Consider the following 18,729-nt stretch of genomic DNA (forward strand, 5'->3'; position numbering starts at 1 on the left):
ATGGCTGAACAAACTGTGGTATATAATAGAATGGATTATTATTGTACATTAAGAAACAACTAATATGAAGAATTCAGGGAAACACAGGTAGATTTATATAAACTAATACAATCAACCAACAAGTATTCATTAAGTGTCTACTATTTGCCAGATGCTAGGGGATACTGAGACAAAAACCAAAGTCCCTGCCCTTAAGGAAGTAAATAGAACTAGAAGAGTTTACATAATGACCATGATGATGCAAAGGAAAACAACAGTGAAGGTCCTAAGAACTCTGACTCATGTACTGACTAGTTATGACTTCACAGGGTGAATTATTGGGATGGCAAAAGGTACATGCTGTCGCACATGGCCGATGTATTTATGCACTGATTTGATTTACTTAATTATACTTTGTTATGGGGGAGTGTTATTGGAAAGTGAGTTCAGTGTTTAAAAAAGTGAAGAAAAAAGCATCAGTGAAGCATTTATTTAAAAGTACAGTTTGATAATACAAGAAAAACCATCTGATGACTATCTACCAGGTTTTTGTAACCTTACAGTCCGACAAAAATGAATTTGACAGATGATCAAATGTCCTGTATCTGTAATTTAGGTAATTAAAGATACCTTACTTTTAAATTTTTGGCATTATGTACACAGGTCCAGTGATACTATGAATGATTACAGTTAACATTCTGATATTTTTAGCCAGCATTTGAATACTTTTAACTAGTATTTAAAAATAGGAAGATAAAGTTAATTTTTTCTGTAATAATGATTAAAGTTGGCCAAACTTTACCCTTTTCTCCACTGTATGGGTATGGGGATAGGGGAAGATATGCATAGTGTTGGGAATGGGAAAAGATGACTGATGGATTGATATGGTCCAGCCACAAGGCCCTAAAGATCCTGTACCAATCTGTGTATACACTTGCTTATAATTGGCATCATTAATAGCAGCAGCATCATACTAGTGAACATTGAGTGAGAACTTAAAGGTTTACAAAGCATTTTACATACCTTACCAAATTTCATTTGTACCTCCAACAATCATTCAAGGAAACAGGTTAGAAAAGGGCTAAGCCTTTATAAAGTGCTCATGTGTGCCAGGTGCTGTGTCATGCACTTTAAAATTGTTCTCTCACACAACCCTGGGAAGTAGGTGCTGTTCGTATCCTCATTTTGTAGCTGGGGATACTGAGGCAAGCAGAAATTAAGTGACTTGCCCAGGGTCTCACAGCTGGTAAGTGTCAGAAACTAGATCAATATTTTATCATTATATATTATAATAATGTTATTATTATTATACCCATTTGCCAGGTGAGAAAACTGAAGCTCAGAGAGATTAAGTGACTTGTCCAGGGTCACACAGTGAGGTTAGGGGCAGGATGTGAACCCAGGCTGTCTTTAACTCTACATCTTGCACTACACATTCCCAGCTCCCATGGAGAGGGAATTCTCTTTATCTTATGGCAGTATTTTTGGAAAGGTGCCAGCTCCCCCTGTTTACCCCTGAATAAAAAAACAATGCCAGCTGTTCTTCTAGCTTCACCTTCTTGCTGCATTATCACTTAGTCTCCAGTCAGTTTTTAGTATTAGTATCAACAAACTAGCTAAATGACTGGTTTGCTCTGTGGGCTGTGTTGCTTTTCCTTAAAATCCACATTGAACTTTAAGAACTAATACTCTAAAGTCTTGAGTGCTTCATAACTCCCTCTCACCCCCTGCGCAATCCAGTAAGGCCCGATTTATGTACATGAAAGCTATAACATTTAGAAAAAATTTGAGGGAATAGTCCTTACCTGGATATTGTCGGATAGTAGACACTGAACTTGTGATGGGGGTATATGTGTGTGCAGTCAAAGGATACGCAGAGGGTGGGTATGTTGGCAAAAAGTATTGGAACTGGACAGGAACAGATTGCCTAGAGAGAGAAAAAAAACTTTCTAAATATTCCACATGCTTATTCAATTATTTCCTCCCTCAGTCCCAGGATGACTTCTACTCTGCCCCAAAATACTACACTAATATAATACTGGCCCTCAAGTACTATTCATTTTGTTTATGGCCAATTCAGAAAACCTTCTGGTTCCTATCAACCAATATTGTTCATGTCTTCCTGTTCACATTTCAATCCTTTGAATACTCAGCCCTCTTTGGAAGCCATTTCACTCCTATGGTCTCACTGTGTAATTACAGCTACACCTTAGACCTTGAATGGTTTCTATTACTTATCACAGAAATGTATTCTTTTTAAAAATTCCCCCTTGATGTTTATTCCTTTAAAACAATTTTTTATAAAAGCTGTGCCACTTCTTAAAAGTTTCACAAGAATAAAACATAGATGAAAAAACTTATAAAGGCATAAGGCCCAAAACATCCAGCAAATTCTGTTCACTATAAAAATTCTGATTTTGCTAGCCTCAGAATAAGAGATTCCTGACATTTTCTTGATGAGAAGGTACTTCTGATTTCCCTTAAGTTTCATGACTGATGATAGCTAACAGGATGTTTCTGAGGGTATCTGTACACTGATAAGGAATATATGACCAGGGATATGGACAAGTAACCACCTTAGAAAAAGAAGTTCAAGTGAAAGGTTTAAGATGGACTGTAAAGGGATCCAGACCTTAGATCATAAGCCTTCTTGAGACAAAAACCTTAATACCTATAAAGCATCTAAGTAAACTGTATGGCTCTAAAAATGCTAAATGACAAGCATTTAAGTAACATTTAGGTAATTTAATATTCCCTACTTATAATTGATGTGTGTATATATATATACACACACATATATATATCTACTAAACTGAACTATCATAGATGCAATAGAAATACTATTTCAAATTGACTTTCCTGCTATCATGTTTAATAACTTTTTAGTATTCATTGTTACTGTTACCTGTGGAGATTTTGTGAAATATACTGTCAATTACCTGCTCAAGCTTAATGTATTACCTTAAAATGTCTAAATTTTGGCATTTTTGACTAAATATTTTTAAACCATATACATATCCCACATGATCAATGACATTTCTCATACACAGAAATTTATCAAGTAATCCAGGGGAGTTTTAAAACAATCCCACATGCACAATACCAGCATCTAAAATCTACATGTTATTTTGTGTCTTCTGATTTAAAAATACCGTAACAATGAAAAAAACAAACAAACAACTAAAGTATATATGGAGCATTTACACTTACCTGTTGTCATTTCTGGTTTCCATTGCAACAGGATTTGGAGAGGCCCGATGTCCAGGTATAGGGATAAGGCTACTCCTCTCCGTTGGATAATCTGGCTGGATCCGGGGAGAAGTGTGTGTGATCTGCTGAGGGACTACCTTAGCTATGAAGAAAATGAAATGGGGCCTTCATTTATTGTTCCCAGGGAAACACTACTGGTAATGTCTAGTTGAAACACCTGAATCCCATACGCAAGCATGTGGAGCTTGATTATTTTACTAACAAGGGGCAAGGAAAAAAATTTGTAATAAACATCATTAATGCTTAAAAATCTTCTACTCCACTGGTTCTAAAGACAGTCCCTAAAGCCCTTTTAGGTGGTCTGTGAGTCAAAACTATTTTCATAATAATACTAAGACATTTTAATTTCTAATATAGTTAACATCAATAAATACAACACTCACAAGTAAAAGCTCATTAGGGGTCCTCAATAATTGTTAAGAATGTAACAGGGTCTTGAGACCAAAAAGTATGAAGACCACTGCAGTGTCCCTTTCACCCACTTTTAAAACAACAGAATTGGGACATCAAAAGATTTCAACAGACTAGAACAATAGGGCAAATCTAAATTTAGTAAGACAAAATTTAATAAGGATTAATGAACATTTGAATATTTTATAAAATCAATTATAAAATTAACAGGATGGAGACAACTTGCTAGATGAAATTCACGTGAAAAGGACTTGGGGGTTTTAGTGGTTTAAAACTCAGTAATGTCAGAACACAGTCAAATAACTCATGAGATCCCAGGCTACATTAAAATTAGGCATAGTATGAATGCTGGTGGTTTCATTGTAATTGGTCAGACCACCAATATTTTGCAGAGTTTACAATACCATATTTTAGTAGGAACATTGACAAACTAGAGAAGGGCATCCAGGATTGTGAGATTGGAAATTGTTCCATATAAGATCCATCAAAAGAACTGGGAATGCTAATACTGAGGAGACCATGATAGCTGTCTTCACGTATGTGAGGGAGAAAAATGATTAAACTTGTTCTATTTAATCCCAGAAGGCAGAATTAACACCAATGAGTGGAAGGTGCAGAAAGGTAAACTGCAGTTCAATATATGGATGGATATATGGATACCTGTATCTATGTATACATATTTTAAACAACTATTGCTGTTCAAAAGTAGAATGTGCTACCTCTACACTGGTGAGTTCCCCATCACTAGAGATTGTCAAATGAAATCTGCATGACCACCTGATGGGATGCTGAAGCTGGGATTCCTGTTCAGGTACAGGACGTACCAGATAACCTTTAAGGTCCTTTTTAGGTCAAGACTTTCTAGATAAAGATGAAGAGACCTTCAACTTGGCCTCTGGCCTCCACTCTTCCATTCCAAAGGAATGTTCTTAATGTAAATACCCAATCACATTCTACCTAGCTCAAAGACCTTGAGTGACTCTGCTTTGCTTACTAAATAAACTCACTCTTAGGCAGCTTGGTGTAACGAAAAGGACACTGGATCTGGAGTCAAAAGAGATCTGAATTCTAGTCCTGGTTCCTGATACTTGGAGTATGTGTGACTGTGATTAAGTCATTTAGTCTCTATTAAGTCTCAGTTTCCTTATCTGTAAAATACTTACTCAAAGACCAGTTGTGAGGCAAGTGTTTTGTAAACCTTAAAGTATTACAGAAATAGGACTTATGAGGCTGGCACTCATCTGTGTTCCTGGCTACCTTTTCAGTCTTCTTTACTTCACATTTACCTTCATGTCTTCTTTGTTTCACTAAAGCTACATTACTCACTATTCCTTGACTTTGTCTTGCCTTCTCTCCTGTTTCCATGCTTCCTGGATGCAACATTTCCTATGATTAGAACAGAATGCCAGCCTCCTCCTTTTTTTAAGCTGATGAAACACTCCTTTATCCTTCAAGGCCCAGTACAGAGGCTACTTCCTCCATGGTATCTACCTTGAATCTCCCCCACCTACAAGTGATTCATATTTCCTTGATTTCCTTACACCTGTTTGACATCTATGCATATTACTTGTATATTATATAACCCCGGACTAGATGTAAATTCCTTGAGGGAAGGCATTTTTTTACCCCCAATACCCAGCAGTGTCTTTCCCACAGTATGCAGTTTGCTGAGTTGAACAGGGAAAAAACAAAGTATATTTTAAAGGCAGTAACTAGTCTCATTTCAAATGAGGGGGATATCTCTGTACTGGATGTACAGTAATATGGTACAATGTTAGGATGCTCTAAGTCCCAGGAATATCAAAGTCAAAATGTAAAGTTTCCACATCAAAGGAAAAACAATGTAAGCATACAGAAAGAAGGAATTCAAATACCAAGGAAACACAGTAAGGATCACAATACCCAACAGTTTCTACTATAAAAGAGAAGAGAACTTGGAATATGAAACACAAAAAATTGAGGCTTACAACCAAGAATAATTTCCCCTACAAAGCTAAGTATAATTCTATATGGGAAAAGGAGACATTTGACCTTCAAGCATTTCTGATGAAAAGATCAAAGTTTAGTAGGAACACTGAAATACAAACATAAGAATTCAGAAAAACCAAGAAAGGTAAATTTATCTGAGCAACAGGAAAGAGCCGTTTGATAATGTAATTCTAATACTGGGGAGAAAAACAAGTAGCCTTCAGAACTTAAATGTCTTCAAAGAGTAGTTAGGGAGCTAAAGAAAGAAAAATAAAGGTCCTGGGAGCAGACTGGCTCTATTCTGAAGATCTGAAGAGGGGGAAGAGAAAAGAGAATGAGAGGGGATATAAACTGGAGGAGGTGGTGAGGACAGCAGGCTATCTGAAATGGACAAAACAGGGCTTTACATAGACAAATAACCACATGCATGAATACATCAAACAACAGAGAAACAAGTAGGGATGGGAGGTGTAATTGAGGGAAGATAAAGAGGGAATGTTTGCATGCAAAACAAATTTCTTGGTCCTGAAAGGGAATTTAAAAGGAAAAAAGAAAACAAAACGACTAGACTCTAAGGGTGTGCATGTGAATCAGGGAATGGCTGAACAAATAGTGGTACATGAATATAAAATTATTGCAGTACTAATGAAAGGCGAGACTACTATAGAGAATCCTGGGTTGTATGAACTGCTATAGAACGAAATGAGCAGAACAAAGAGTACAACACAATGCAAAGAAAAACAACTTTGAAAGACTTAGCTCTGGTTGATGAAAAATGACCAAACATGTCTCCAGGGGACCGATGATATAACATGTTACATGCTCCTCTTGAAAGAGGGGTGACATACATTCGAGGTACACTAGGAGAAATACTGTATTTCTGAACATGGCCACGATATGGATTCATTTTGGCTGACTTCACTCATTTTTTTTTACGAGTTTTTTCTTTCTTTTGGTCCTTTTCTTAGTTTTTTAATTGTGGGATTGGGGTGGGTGGAGTTAGCAACACTGATGCCAAAAAAAGAGGACCATTGAAACATTTTTTTTTTAAATGTCAAAACCAAAGGAAATATAGACAAATAGGACAGTTTTTGAAAATAATGTACAGAATTTATTATGTACCTTAAAAGAAAACCAAGTAATATGAAATGGAAATTCATAGTTTCACATGCAATCCTTTTTATATATTCTGTTGTGAACATGGAAATGTTCTTTCTTTCTCTCTCTCTGATGATTATGTTCAAAATAAAAGGAAAAAAAAAAAAGAAAACCCCAACAGGTCTTCCAAAAAGTGAACTTATCAAACAAACATGCAGTTTATTAGAGCAAGATCAAAGGTAAATGAATCACAGAAGAACTGTTTTATTTACAACTAGTCAAAAGATTGAGGGAATCAGAAGACAATGAACATTAAGTAGTAGATTTCCTTCTTTAAAGGGCTATTTGGTGACTACTGGTGTAAATCTTCAGGGCATTTAGAATTTAATGAAATCCTTAAAGGTCAGAAATGCAAAAAGTCAGTATTACAGAAATATTAGATATGTAAATGAAAGCCAGTAGTTCTGTTCCAGTCTAGCTGTGATGCTTGTATGACTGTATCAGACTAACTATTAGTGTTGTTATTTCTTCAACTACTTCTACTGTGGTTACCTGGGGATAATTTAGGGAAGCAAATGGTAAACTGAAATTGATAGCACCAAAACAAATTGCCCTTATAAAAGATTTTCATAGTGTTCATCCTACGTAATCAATCATACCTATAGCTTTATATGAAGTGACTGTAAATTTACAATTAGTTTTAATTTGCATCTTGATGCACAGATATAAAGTAAAAGGATAATTTTATAATGGGACGTAGTAAGTTGTATAATAAGCTGAAAATGACTGATATTTTAGTGTTAGACATGGCTACGTATTTCGAAGGAGCTACAAGATATCAGAATATAATTTATCCCAAGTACCACTTAACACAATACCTTGTAACTAAGTGAACCAAGGCCCAGAGATGGTAGAGGGAGCCCCAGTTTCCTCATTGCTGGGCTGGCAGTAATAGAACCTGAGGAGGTAGCAGAAGTGGTACTGTCTCAGGTTTAAGGTTTCTTAGAGGTGGGCCAGAGCCAACAGAAAGGCTGTATCCTCAGCACTTGTACTGTCTGACCTCGTCCTAGGAGTAAGAGTGTTACCTTTGGGGACAGCACTGGATAGGAGTCATTGTGAGAGGCAGGAAAACCTCATCTTCCCTATCCCCCAAAAAAGAGCCAAGAGAGATAAGAAGGCTCACCCAAAAAGAGGGCACATAAAGCAGACATCTATATGTATGTCTTTTTTTTAAAAATGCTTAATCTACTTTATTTTTATTTATTTTTTTGGCTAGGCAATGGGGTTAAGTGACATGCTCAAGGTCACACAGCTAGTAAGTGTTATGTGTCTGAGGCCACATTTGAACTCAGGTCCTCCTGAATCTAGGGCCAGGGCCCTATCCACTGTACCACCTACCTGCCCCTCTTTTTTTTTTTTTAAACTACTTCAGGTGACAAAGTTTCTGATAATGAACCATGTCACTCACTTTAATAGCCCTTTGCCTAATCTAATGTCCCTTTCTCAAACCTGATCCTCCTTGACCTCTCTGCAGCATCTGGCACTTTGGAAAGCCATTTCTTTCTGGGAATTTTTTCCTGTCTAAGTTTTCATGATAATACTCTTTCTTGATTTTCCTCAAATCTGTCTAGCCATTCTTCTGGGTCTCTTTTTCTATTTCTTTAGTTATCATGCTCTTAGTGGGGTCCTTGGCCCCCTTCTCTTTTCACTCAATACTTTGTCACTGGATGATCTTATCAGCTCCTATAGGTTCAATTATCATCTATATGCAGATGAGGCCCATATCCATATGCAGAGAACTTTCATTTTAAGTAAATTCACATTGCAAATAGCACTGGTGCAGCCCCTTGCCAGGGGTCCTGGCTTCAGTGCTTGGGAAGACTCTCTGGCTGCAGAGGGGCAGGGCCACTTACATTAAGTGAGAAATGGCTGTAACCTAGCTCTCTATTAATCATCTCCAGCTCCCTCTTGGACATCTCACACTGGATATTCTGTAGGTATATCAAACTCATGTCAACAGAACTCACTATCTTCTCCTCAAAACCCCTCTAGTTCTAAAATTCCCTACTACTGTTAAGGGTAGCACCATTTTCTTAGTTCCGCAGCCCTCCTACGATGGTATCATAATCAACAACTCACTGTCACACACACCCCACGTATCCAGTCTATTGTCAAATCTTGTTCCTAACCTTCATAACATCTCACATATCCCCTTCTCTCCACTCATAGACACAACTCTAGTTTAGATTCTCATCCTCTTTCACCTACTGTAATGGCCTACTGAGTGGTCTACATGCTAAGTATACTATAGTTATTCTATCTGACAAGTAGAGAAATAGCAAAAAAATTTATAACCAAGTATGTGACACTACCAGAAAGTAACCTCAAGTCTCAATGGATAATATATTATTCTAGCTATTATGACATATCCACTATTTTAAGCTTATAGATTTTGGGAAGTAGGAGATCAATACTTTTCTAACTAGGTGATTTTAACCTTGGTTCTGTACGAGTCACTTTTTGCCTATCAATTCTTTTTTTTTTTCCTTTTTTTAACTTTGGAGGCACTGGGGGTTAAATGACTTGCCCAAGGTCACACAGCTAGCTAATAAGAGTCTGAGGCTGCCCCCAAATGTTTCAAAAGAATACAAAAATGAATTAGAGCTAGCTGCTAAAATTGACATAGACTGACCAAGAAAATAGAGGCTTTGCCAGAATGTCCCAAGAGAATTCTTTTAAACTTCCCTTTTTCCCCCTCTCCAAGACACTTACCAACTGGAATATTTGAAGTGGTCACTGCAGTAGCATGAGACGAATGAGAGGGCATGGTCATGGTGACAATTGTACTAGTGGGTGCTTGTGTGTGTGACACAGATCCTGGAAAGGAAAAATAAATCCTAAACAACTATTTCTACTATCCTCATATTTTCAAATTAGAGAAACATCAATATGGGTTAGGATTGAACTAGAATTCAAATACTCAAATCATCCCAAAGTAGGTAGGGAAAGGTCTGTTAAAGAAAATAAAGGAAACTTACTCTACTTTCTTTCTTTTTTTTTTTTTAAGAAAATATATGTATTTAAAATTTTCAATTCCAAATTCTCTTTCTTCTCCCCCCACTTCATCCTTTGCTACTATTTTTAAAAGAAAGTAGGGATACCACTATAAAATATTGGCATTTACCAGCTGTAGTTGCTGAGGGAATGGTGTTGGTGGCCAAAATGGGTGCCACAGTTGCTGCTGCTACTGGTGTACCACTACTGAAGATAGTCTTCTATAAAAGAGTAAACAAAACAACACAGAATTGTGCTAATCAGGAATATTTTCTATTCTGTTCCAATTTAAAATCAAACAGACTCTAAGAATGAGCAGATCATGAGTGATGACTTTTAATATTCTGGTTTTGGAGCCAATAAGCAAGATGTTAAATTAGAGTTCATCCTAAAGTTTTACCTGAGCCATGGTATGAAGCTGCTGTTTTGGTGTGCCGATAGCTGGATGTGATGGTAATGTGATTCTGGTTGTTGCGTCCCTTGATTGTGCAGGACGCTGAATACTAATTGCTGCAGAAGGTGGGTGCTGGATAGACAAGGTTGGCCGACTAAAAACACATAAGACATTATTTACAGACTACTCAAAAGACATGATTCATGGGCATAGCTCTTCAATGTGAGAGATATCGGACCTTTATATTTTATCACTTATGCTGTATTAGAGTGAGAATTGTATTATTTTTTTAATTTCTAAAGAACTAATTTTAAGCCACATCAGACCTTTGACCAGATTACTGAAATGAATATCCGGCTAAATTGTACTCTTCAAACTCACTGAAGTGTCATTAAAAACATTATCCCAGTGCATCACGAATCATCTAAATTGATTTTTAGTCATCATTAACAAGGCATTTTCTAGATTCCTACTCCCCAGGATTTTGAGGATAAAATGAGATACTTGCAATTTCCAAACCTTAAAGCGCTATATAAATGCTAGCTATTATTATTCTTAAAAGAGAAATAATTATCTTCATTGCTGTGATGTGGAATATTTTTAAACTTTTGATTTATTAACATTTATAAATTATAGTGTTCAACTGCAATGCTACAAATGAAAAGATGTTTTGCAAAAACGTTTACTTAATAATTTCACTCTTTACACTTATATTGTGGGCAGGGCATTACCATTTCACTCCCACTCGCTTTGACAAAAAGTACTAAAATTCAAGACAGATTCATTCATCAGTCTATGAAATCTTTAAATTTGTTTGTTTTTTACCCAAGAGATTGGAAGCATATATGCTGTTATGAAAATAAAGAGCTGAACGGTTTTTGTTTCTCATTACCTCTGTTGAAAAATTAAATGGGATATTAAAAAAAAAAAAGAAAAATTAAATGGGGAAAACCCCTAGAAATTACTAGTTTAAACAAGGCTTAGGGTTATTGGTAGATTTCAAATTCTATATACTGTAAATGCCTATAATTAATAGCTGGCTGTCTTTTAAACAATGTTTCTGTATCAACAGCACAGAGTATATGTATTTCAGTCAAGATCAACGGTATTTATTACAGAGGAAAATGAAATGACACTTAGAATTTGCTGACCACTCCCAGTCCTCTCATTTCTAAACTCATACTTAAGTTGTTCTACTTTTGAAGATAATTTATTCAGGTGCTCCAGTTTAGTCTTACAGTTATATAACAATTCTAAAATTTATTTAACAAAAAATTTACAACAATAATGTGAAGCTGAACTCATTAAAAATTCTTTCCTAAAGATATCCAGCCAAAAGTTTTATGGGTGACTTGGAACTAAGATTAGATTTCATAAGTTCATTCATTTGTCACTGGATCATACAGCACCTCTAAAGAGTCCAACCTAGTCTAGGAATAACAGTAGAATACACAATAATATATTCTTCTCATGCCAATTCCTTTCACTATTTTTTTAAGACAAGCTCTTAAAGTATTATAAAATACACTATTAACCTCTTTAAATTTCATATCACTTTGGTTTTCATGTTCTCCACTCACCTAAGGGTTGAATCAGTAGCATGAGCTGCTGTTGTTGTAATGACTGGAGACTGAGCTCTGGTGGCTGAAACAGTTGCTACCACAGCAGGAGGGATAGTATTTGAGGTGGTCACTGGGGGACGAGACTGCAAATAGAAAAAAAAAGCATGTCATTTTAAAAGATGAAAAGTTAAATGAGGAATTTGTAATGCTGTACTTAGAGGAAAAAGCTGAGATAGCTCAGAAAAACAAATGTGTTTCTTACCAATGTTTAATGTCCACGATTCAGAAACCAGAAGGAAATACTGATTTTCAGGGTGGTTATGGATGGAACAGTATCATCAAAAGCCAGAAAATTTCAGAGGCTGAACTTTGTTTGGAGAGTTTTGTGCTCAAATTTCCAAATATAACCACAATCAAAATTCTCTTCTCCCATCCTTACAACTCAAGAGTTAGTCCCAAGATTTGTAATTTACCTACTGTTTTCTTCTCTGCAGACATCCTGTTGAGGAGTGTCATATTACAAGATTCTTTTCAAACAGACTCCAGTGGACAGCTGGACAAAACAAGCAGTTAGTTCTCAAGGCAAACTCCATTCTTCAAAAGGATGGGAAAGGTCCAGGGTGGCTATAACCTGCTGTACATTTCCACATGGATGTCCAGCCATAGCTTTCAGTGTTAGGTCTAAAACTATACTTATCGTTTTTATACCCCACACCCAGACTTTTTAATATTTTATTGTCTAACCTGTTACCTAAGCTTGAATCCTTAGGAGTCATGTTTAATTTCTGCCTCTTCCTGGGAGGTAGTGTGGAACAAGAGGGGAAAGGAGGGAGAAGGAAACAAATTTGCAATTAGAGGACCTGGTCTTGTATCCTAGTTCTGCAAATTACAATCTGAGTGACCTGGAGCAAATCCCTTAACTTCTCTGGGCCTGTTTCCTTATTATAAAATGAGGAGTTGGGGGGCAGCTAGGTGGCGCAGTGGATAGAGTACCAGCCCTGAAGTCAGGAAGACCCAAGTTCAAATCTGGCCTCAGACTCATAACACTTACTAGCTGTGTGACTCTGGACAAGTCACTTAACCCCAACTGCCTTAAAAAAAAAATGAGTTGGATTGAATGACTTCTAAGGTCCCTTCCTGCTATAAATGTATGGTCCTATGATTTTTGCCCCCACAACTGATCCTCCCACAATGTTTCTACTTATCCCTTTCTTTACACTCTCACTGCTACCAACACAATGCAGACCCTTATGCCCTCAGATGATTATTGCCTGTCTCTGGTTTCTCCTCCTGCCACTTTATCTTTTTACAAAGTAACCAGATTAATCCCCCCTTAAATAAGACTTTAAGAATTAACACTCCTTGGCAGCTCAAAAAACTAAAATGACTTCTCACTGCCCACAGTATAAAATGAAATTTTATTTTTAAGTCTTGCATGATCAAGGACCTCATTAACCCTTTCAATTTCATTACCTACTATTCTTTTATATCAATCTTTTCCTCTAGCTAACCTGGTTTACATTAGAATCCCATCTTATGCAGAGAACAGATTCTAAAGTCAACACATCAGGTGAAAAACATGTAGTCAAAATGACTCCACCAACTGTTTTTGGACACTAGTTATGGCAAGGAGGCCCTGCTACTGAGGGGATTAGAACTGCAAGTGGCAGTGAGAATTGAATGAACCACATCAATTCTATCATGTGACTCAATTCTGGAGCTAGTTCAGTTCTCCTTCTATTTAATTATGGGTTTAGTCCAATTTTTGTCTTGTGTGAAAATTTTATTCAATTGTGGAAATTGTGAAAAAATGTTATTGCATTGTTTGAACCTAGCCCTGCACATCTGGGAAGTTGGACCACTTCTACTTGCTGCTTAGAGACCCTTAACTAAGGATCTGGGTTATGCTGAGCAGAAATCCTGTTAAATCTGAAGGTTGATAACAAGGAGTTTTCTCACAATTACACATCGTAAACAACCATTATGCCTTCTCTGAAAACTGGCCTGTAGTGCTTAATCAGTTATTGTATCCATGTTCCTTTGATTGAATACAAACATTTGTGGGGAGTGGGACACCTCCTCTTCTGATTTTAGAGAATTGCACCTGTTCATTCTCCCCATCCCAACTAGGAAAGTCCTTAATCTTTTTTCCCGATTAGACATCAGATCACCTAATTTTGTATCCTGGTTGTTTTCTTTTAATTAATTGGTTTTATTTGATTGTTTTTAATGCATAAAAATCTGTCTCTCCATGTATTCTTAGTCCAGTGCCAAAGCTAAGGAAGACCACTGGTCCTGATTTGTTGGGCAATTGGTATGCGTTGCTTAATAAAGGGATATGCTTGGAAGCTTGTACCTTTGGTTTCTTAGACATTTCATCTTTCACCTACCACACTACTCCCCAGTCTCTCTATCCTTCCTCTGAACTCCTCTATGGTCTGCATTTAACTGTTTGTGTTGTTTTCTCTCTGCAACTAGAATGTAAACTCCTCAAGAATCAAGACTGTGCTTTAGTCCTCTTTATATTTCCTGGAGCACCTACCACCAGTGGTGGTCAATTACTCAATACATGTCTGTTGATTGACCCCCCAAGGTCCATCACCTCCCAAGACCATCACCTGCCTGGATTGGCTGATGAATGATGTGCTGCACTGCTGGCTGAGCTGTAGCTGCATTTGGCAACTGTGAAGTTGGCCTCAGGACTGTGGTTACCTTAGAACTGGACATCACAGCAGCAGCAGCTGCACCTAAAACATGAAATTGCATTCTTAATTAATAAAATTAGTTCATATCTCAGAAATGTAATTAATAGCCCAATTCTATCCATTAGAAAAAATAACACTAAAATAAGATAATAGGCTAAGTAACCTCCAGTTACCAGGAAGTTAGGTGGTGCAGCAGGTAAAGCACCAGACCTAGAGTCAGGAAGATCTCAGTTCAAATCTGACTTCAGATACTTACAAGCTGTGTCACCCTGCACAAGTCACTTAACCCCTATTTGCCTCAGTTCCTCATCTGTAAAATGGAGACACAATGGAGAAGGAAATGGCAAACCACTCCAGTATCTTTGGCAAGAAAACCCTATGGACAACGTCCATAAGGTCATGTACAGTCATGCACAACTGAACAACAAACTTTTGGTACTTAACTGAAAGAATTAGGTAGTTCAATACAGTAAAATGCTTCTACTTTTCAAAAGGTAAATATTTACTAACTACTATGAATAGACACTGGACCTATGATTTCAGTGGTAGAGGGAAACCCCAGATGAAGAAATTCCCTATACCACTGCAAGCCATTACCATCTCTGAAACTTCTAGTCTCGGTTGCCTCGTTACTAGTTGCCTCAGGTGCTGAGAGGTTCTGTTATTTGCTCAGTCACAGAGGCAGGGCTTGAACTCAGATCTTCCTGTCTAGGCCATTCCTCTATTATTATGGATGTTTTCAAATTTGGAAAAAAAAAATTGTGTGTGTGACCAAAAAAAAAAAAAAAAAAAAAAATTACCCAAAATATTTATGGCCCATCTATAAATAAAACTGGCCTACAGAAATGTCTAAAAAAAATTGTTTTATTTTTTGCTTCTCTACCATCATTTGCATTTTTTGATGACTACAATGGTCTGTTTTCAATTGACTTTATCTGCTACAGAAAGTGATTACCAGACGAGGGGATATGTGGTGAAGAAAGTTGTAAGATCAATTTAAATCAATCACGCTGATAAGCTATGTAGATTTTATAAAGGACTGAATATATAGAAAATATATACAACAATATTATGCCACTCATTCACTTGATATTTCAGGACAAAAGACAAACAGGAACATGACAGAAATCTGGTATAGTTTTGACTTTACATGCAAACTCACATAACTGTTGTGTGAAACATTTATCCTTCAAATAAATACTCTGAGATATTTTGTGCAACACTCTACATACCATCATAATAGTCTGTCTGGTTGTCCTATTAAAAGATCTGGGACAAAAGCTGGCATAATTTACCTCGAGGTAAATGAGAAGCTCCAATGTGAAGAGGGGGCCCAGGAGCACTACTGCGAATAATGGACATCTGTACATTTGTTGTCATAATATGATGCAAATTGCTGGGGTGTCCCTGCAATTAAAAAAAAAAAGAGTAACAAGGTATTTAATGTGCTTGTTTAAAGCTTAAAAGCTGACTGTAAATCCTTTGTGTGAAGGAGAATTGCTTTCAGACAGTAAGCACACAAAGGCCAAGTACTACATGGAATGAGGGGTTTAATAAGTGGTTTGGACAAATAAATTTTCTAAGAACTCATAGACTGCTTCTGGCTTAGTTAATTAGTAAGATGCATGTAGATACATATAAGATGTGGGAGTTTTAAATACACAATCATTTACATTCCCAATGTTGCTATTTATCTATTATGTTTATCCTGGCCAAACAAAACTTATTTCTGTCCTGATCATTTCTTTGCCCACTCTTCCACTATGAAGCCCTTCTGGACTCACTAGAGTATAACTATCAAGAGGTAAGAACAAACAAACAATAGCAAAATGTGTCACTCATTTCTGCTCCCACCAGCTCTTCATCTCCCAAGTATATTTCCACCTTCCTCTTACAAATGACATATGATATAATATGCCACAATGGCATTCAATGAATGAAAATCAAGAATAGCCTGGTATCTTATTTTGTAAAACAGTAAGAGGAAGAACCTGTTGTCCACTGATTGTTGCCACAGGAATGGCTGAAGCTTGAGGGATGCTACTCTCCATAGTCACAGTCACTTGCCCTGGGACCTTGGGAGGGAGTGACAGAGTAGAAGGTGGAGCAGGAGCAATGGGACGGCTCGGCATGGTGGGCTTCAGAGGTGGCTGCAAAGAGAAATAATATCAATAATTTTTCAAGAGAAATTCATCTTTCATCCAAGTCCTTAAATCAAAAGTTAGAAGGGAAGTCAGAGTTCATTTTAATTTGTATGTAAGACTGGGATAGCCATTCCACCCCAACATGAATTAGTGGGATACTGGAATTGTCCAGAGTGATGATGCTCAGGGAGAGGGTTCCTCAGAAGTTGAAAAGAAGACCCCAACGATCCCAAATTCCAAAATACTCCCATGTGATTGTCATTGGCTTCAATCAATTAACAATTATTCAATTGTTCAATATGTGCCAGATGCTATGCTAGGCATAAAGGCAAAAACGAAGTCTTTTTTGCCCTTAAAGAGATTTACTCTATTGGTCAAAAAAACATGAAGATGCATAAGTACAAGTAAAGCAGAGATGAGGCAGTTTTGGAAAGGAGGGTACAAGTATCTAGGAGATGAGGAAAGACTTCACAGAGAAGATGGAGATGAGTTTAAAGATACTAAGCCTCTAAGAGGTAGTGACTGCTGAGGAAGGAATGCATCCTAGGCAGGAGGCCATGCCTAGTGCAAAGGCCCAGAGAGGGGAGGAAGAATGCTGTATGTGACAATAGTAAGAAGGAAAGTTTGGCTGGACTAAGGTGGATGTGAAGGGGAATAATGTACAAGAAGTCTGGAGAGACAGAATGGGGGCAAGCTGTGAAGAGTTTCAATGGCCAAAGAGTATATTCTATCTTATATGTAACTGAGGGACACTAGAATTTTTTGAGTAAGGGAAATGGTCAGACCTGTGCTTTAGGAAAATGCCTTCAGCCACTCTGCAAAGGCCAGAGAAGACATAGAAGAGATCTGAGGTCGGGAGACATATGGAGGAAATTGTCACAATCTGGGCAAGAACTGATGGGAGCCTGAAATGTGATAATAGTTGCTTGGTGGAGAGGAGAAGACAGATGTAAAAAATGTTGTAACTGACTGGATAAGGGGAGTGAGAGTGAGGAGATGAACATGTCACCAACAGAGTGAACCTGGATGACTAGAAGAATGTGGTGTCCTTAACAGAAACAGACAAGTTTGGAAGTGTTGAGGTTTTAAGGGAAAGGTTCTGTTTTGCACATGCAGAATTTGAGATGTTTCTGAGATACCCAGTTTCAAATGTGTCTAATAGGCAACTAGAGATGAGCAACTAAAATTCAGGAGAATGACAAAAGCTGCAGAGATGATAAACCCACAGCAGCTGTTAAGATCATCAAGTAAGAAATTTGTTCCCTCAAATACTTAACCTCCAAGTTCAGAAGAAGATGCTGTGGAAAGAGTTATGGATCTGGAGTCAGGAAAATCTGAGTTCAAATCCGGCTTCAGACACTTACAAGTTGGGTGACCTAGATAAGTCACATAATCTCTAAGCCTCAGTTTCCACATCTGTAAAATGGGGATAATAGCACCTACTTCCCAGAGTCGCTGTGAGTATAAAATCATAGATAGATAGATAAATAAGACAGATAGATATATAGATAATTATGAAGTGCTGGTCAAATCTTAAAGCACTAAATAAATGCCAGCTATTATGATCACTACTCAACTCCTATGGCGTCCTACATCCCACCTAAGCTACTCACAGAGATAGTGGTCAACCCTTGACCTTGCCATCACTCATAGTTGTTCTGTTCTATGTTTGTGACTCCAAAACTCCTTTTTGTGATCATAATCTTTTATTGTTCCATGTTTCCCTCTGCATCATAACCTCTAACCTGTTCTTCAACCCCACCATGACCTCAATTTCCTTCACCCCTTAGTTCCTTCCCAGGACACCAGTCCTATATTGGCTACCCTCTCCTCCCTTCCCAATCTTGTCCCTTTGGTGAACTGGTTAATTCTGCACTATCAAGGCAGCAAAGCGGTGCAATAGATAGAATGCTGGGCCTGGGGTCAGAAGACTCAGCTTCCTAAGTTCAAATCTGGCCTCAGATACTTACTAGCTGTGTAGACCTGGGGCAAGTCACTTAACCCCGTTTGCCTCAGTTTCCTCATCCATAAAACAAGTTGGAGAAGGAAATGGCCAACCACTCCTGTATCTCGGCCAAGAAAACCCCAAATGGGGTCATGGAGAGTCTGACACAACTGAACAACAACAATCCTATATTCCTGAT

At 37.4% G+C, this 18,729-nt stretch overlaps 1 protein-coding gene across 3 annotated transcripts in view; it reads right to left on the bottom strand.

Moving 5' to 3' along the window:
- SAP130 (Sin3A associated protein 130) overlaps window positions 1–18,729 on the bottom strand; it is a 51,040-nt gene that overhangs the window by 15,630 nt on the left and 16,681 nt on the right. For all 3 annotated transcript variants that reach the window (XM_027854687.1, XM_027854686.1, XM_027854685.1), the window contains exons 4-12: window positions 16,433–16,591; window positions 15,737–15,848; window positions 14,359–14,483; window positions 11,755–11,879; window positions 10,181–10,328; window positions 9,911–10,001; window positions 9,499–9,603; window positions 3,190–3,331; window positions 1,785–1,906 (exon numbers count right to left, since the gene is read on the bottom strand). In XM_027854687.1, coding sequence (XP_027710488.1) covers window positions 1,785–1,906; window positions 3,190–3,331; window positions 9,499–9,603; window positions 9,911–10,001; window positions 10,181–10,328; window positions 11,755–11,879; window positions 14,359–14,483; window positions 15,737–15,848; window positions 16,433–16,591 — 1,129 coding nt within the window. The remainder of the gene's footprint in view (window positions 1–1,784; window positions 1,907–3,189; window positions 3,332–9,498; window positions 9,604–9,910; window positions 10,002–10,180; window positions 10,329–11,754; window positions 11,880–14,358; window positions 14,484–15,736; window positions 15,849–16,432; window positions 16,592–18,729) is intronic.

This window comes from Vombatus ursinus, unplaced genomic scaffold (genome assembly GCF_900497805.2).
Source record: "Vombatus ursinus unplaced genomic scaffold, bare-nosed wombat genome assembly UNPS02010548.1, whole genome shotgun sequence".
Taxonomy (NCBI): Eukaryota; Metazoa; Chordata; class Mammalia; order Diprotodontia; family Vombatidae; genus Vombatus; species Vombatus ursinus.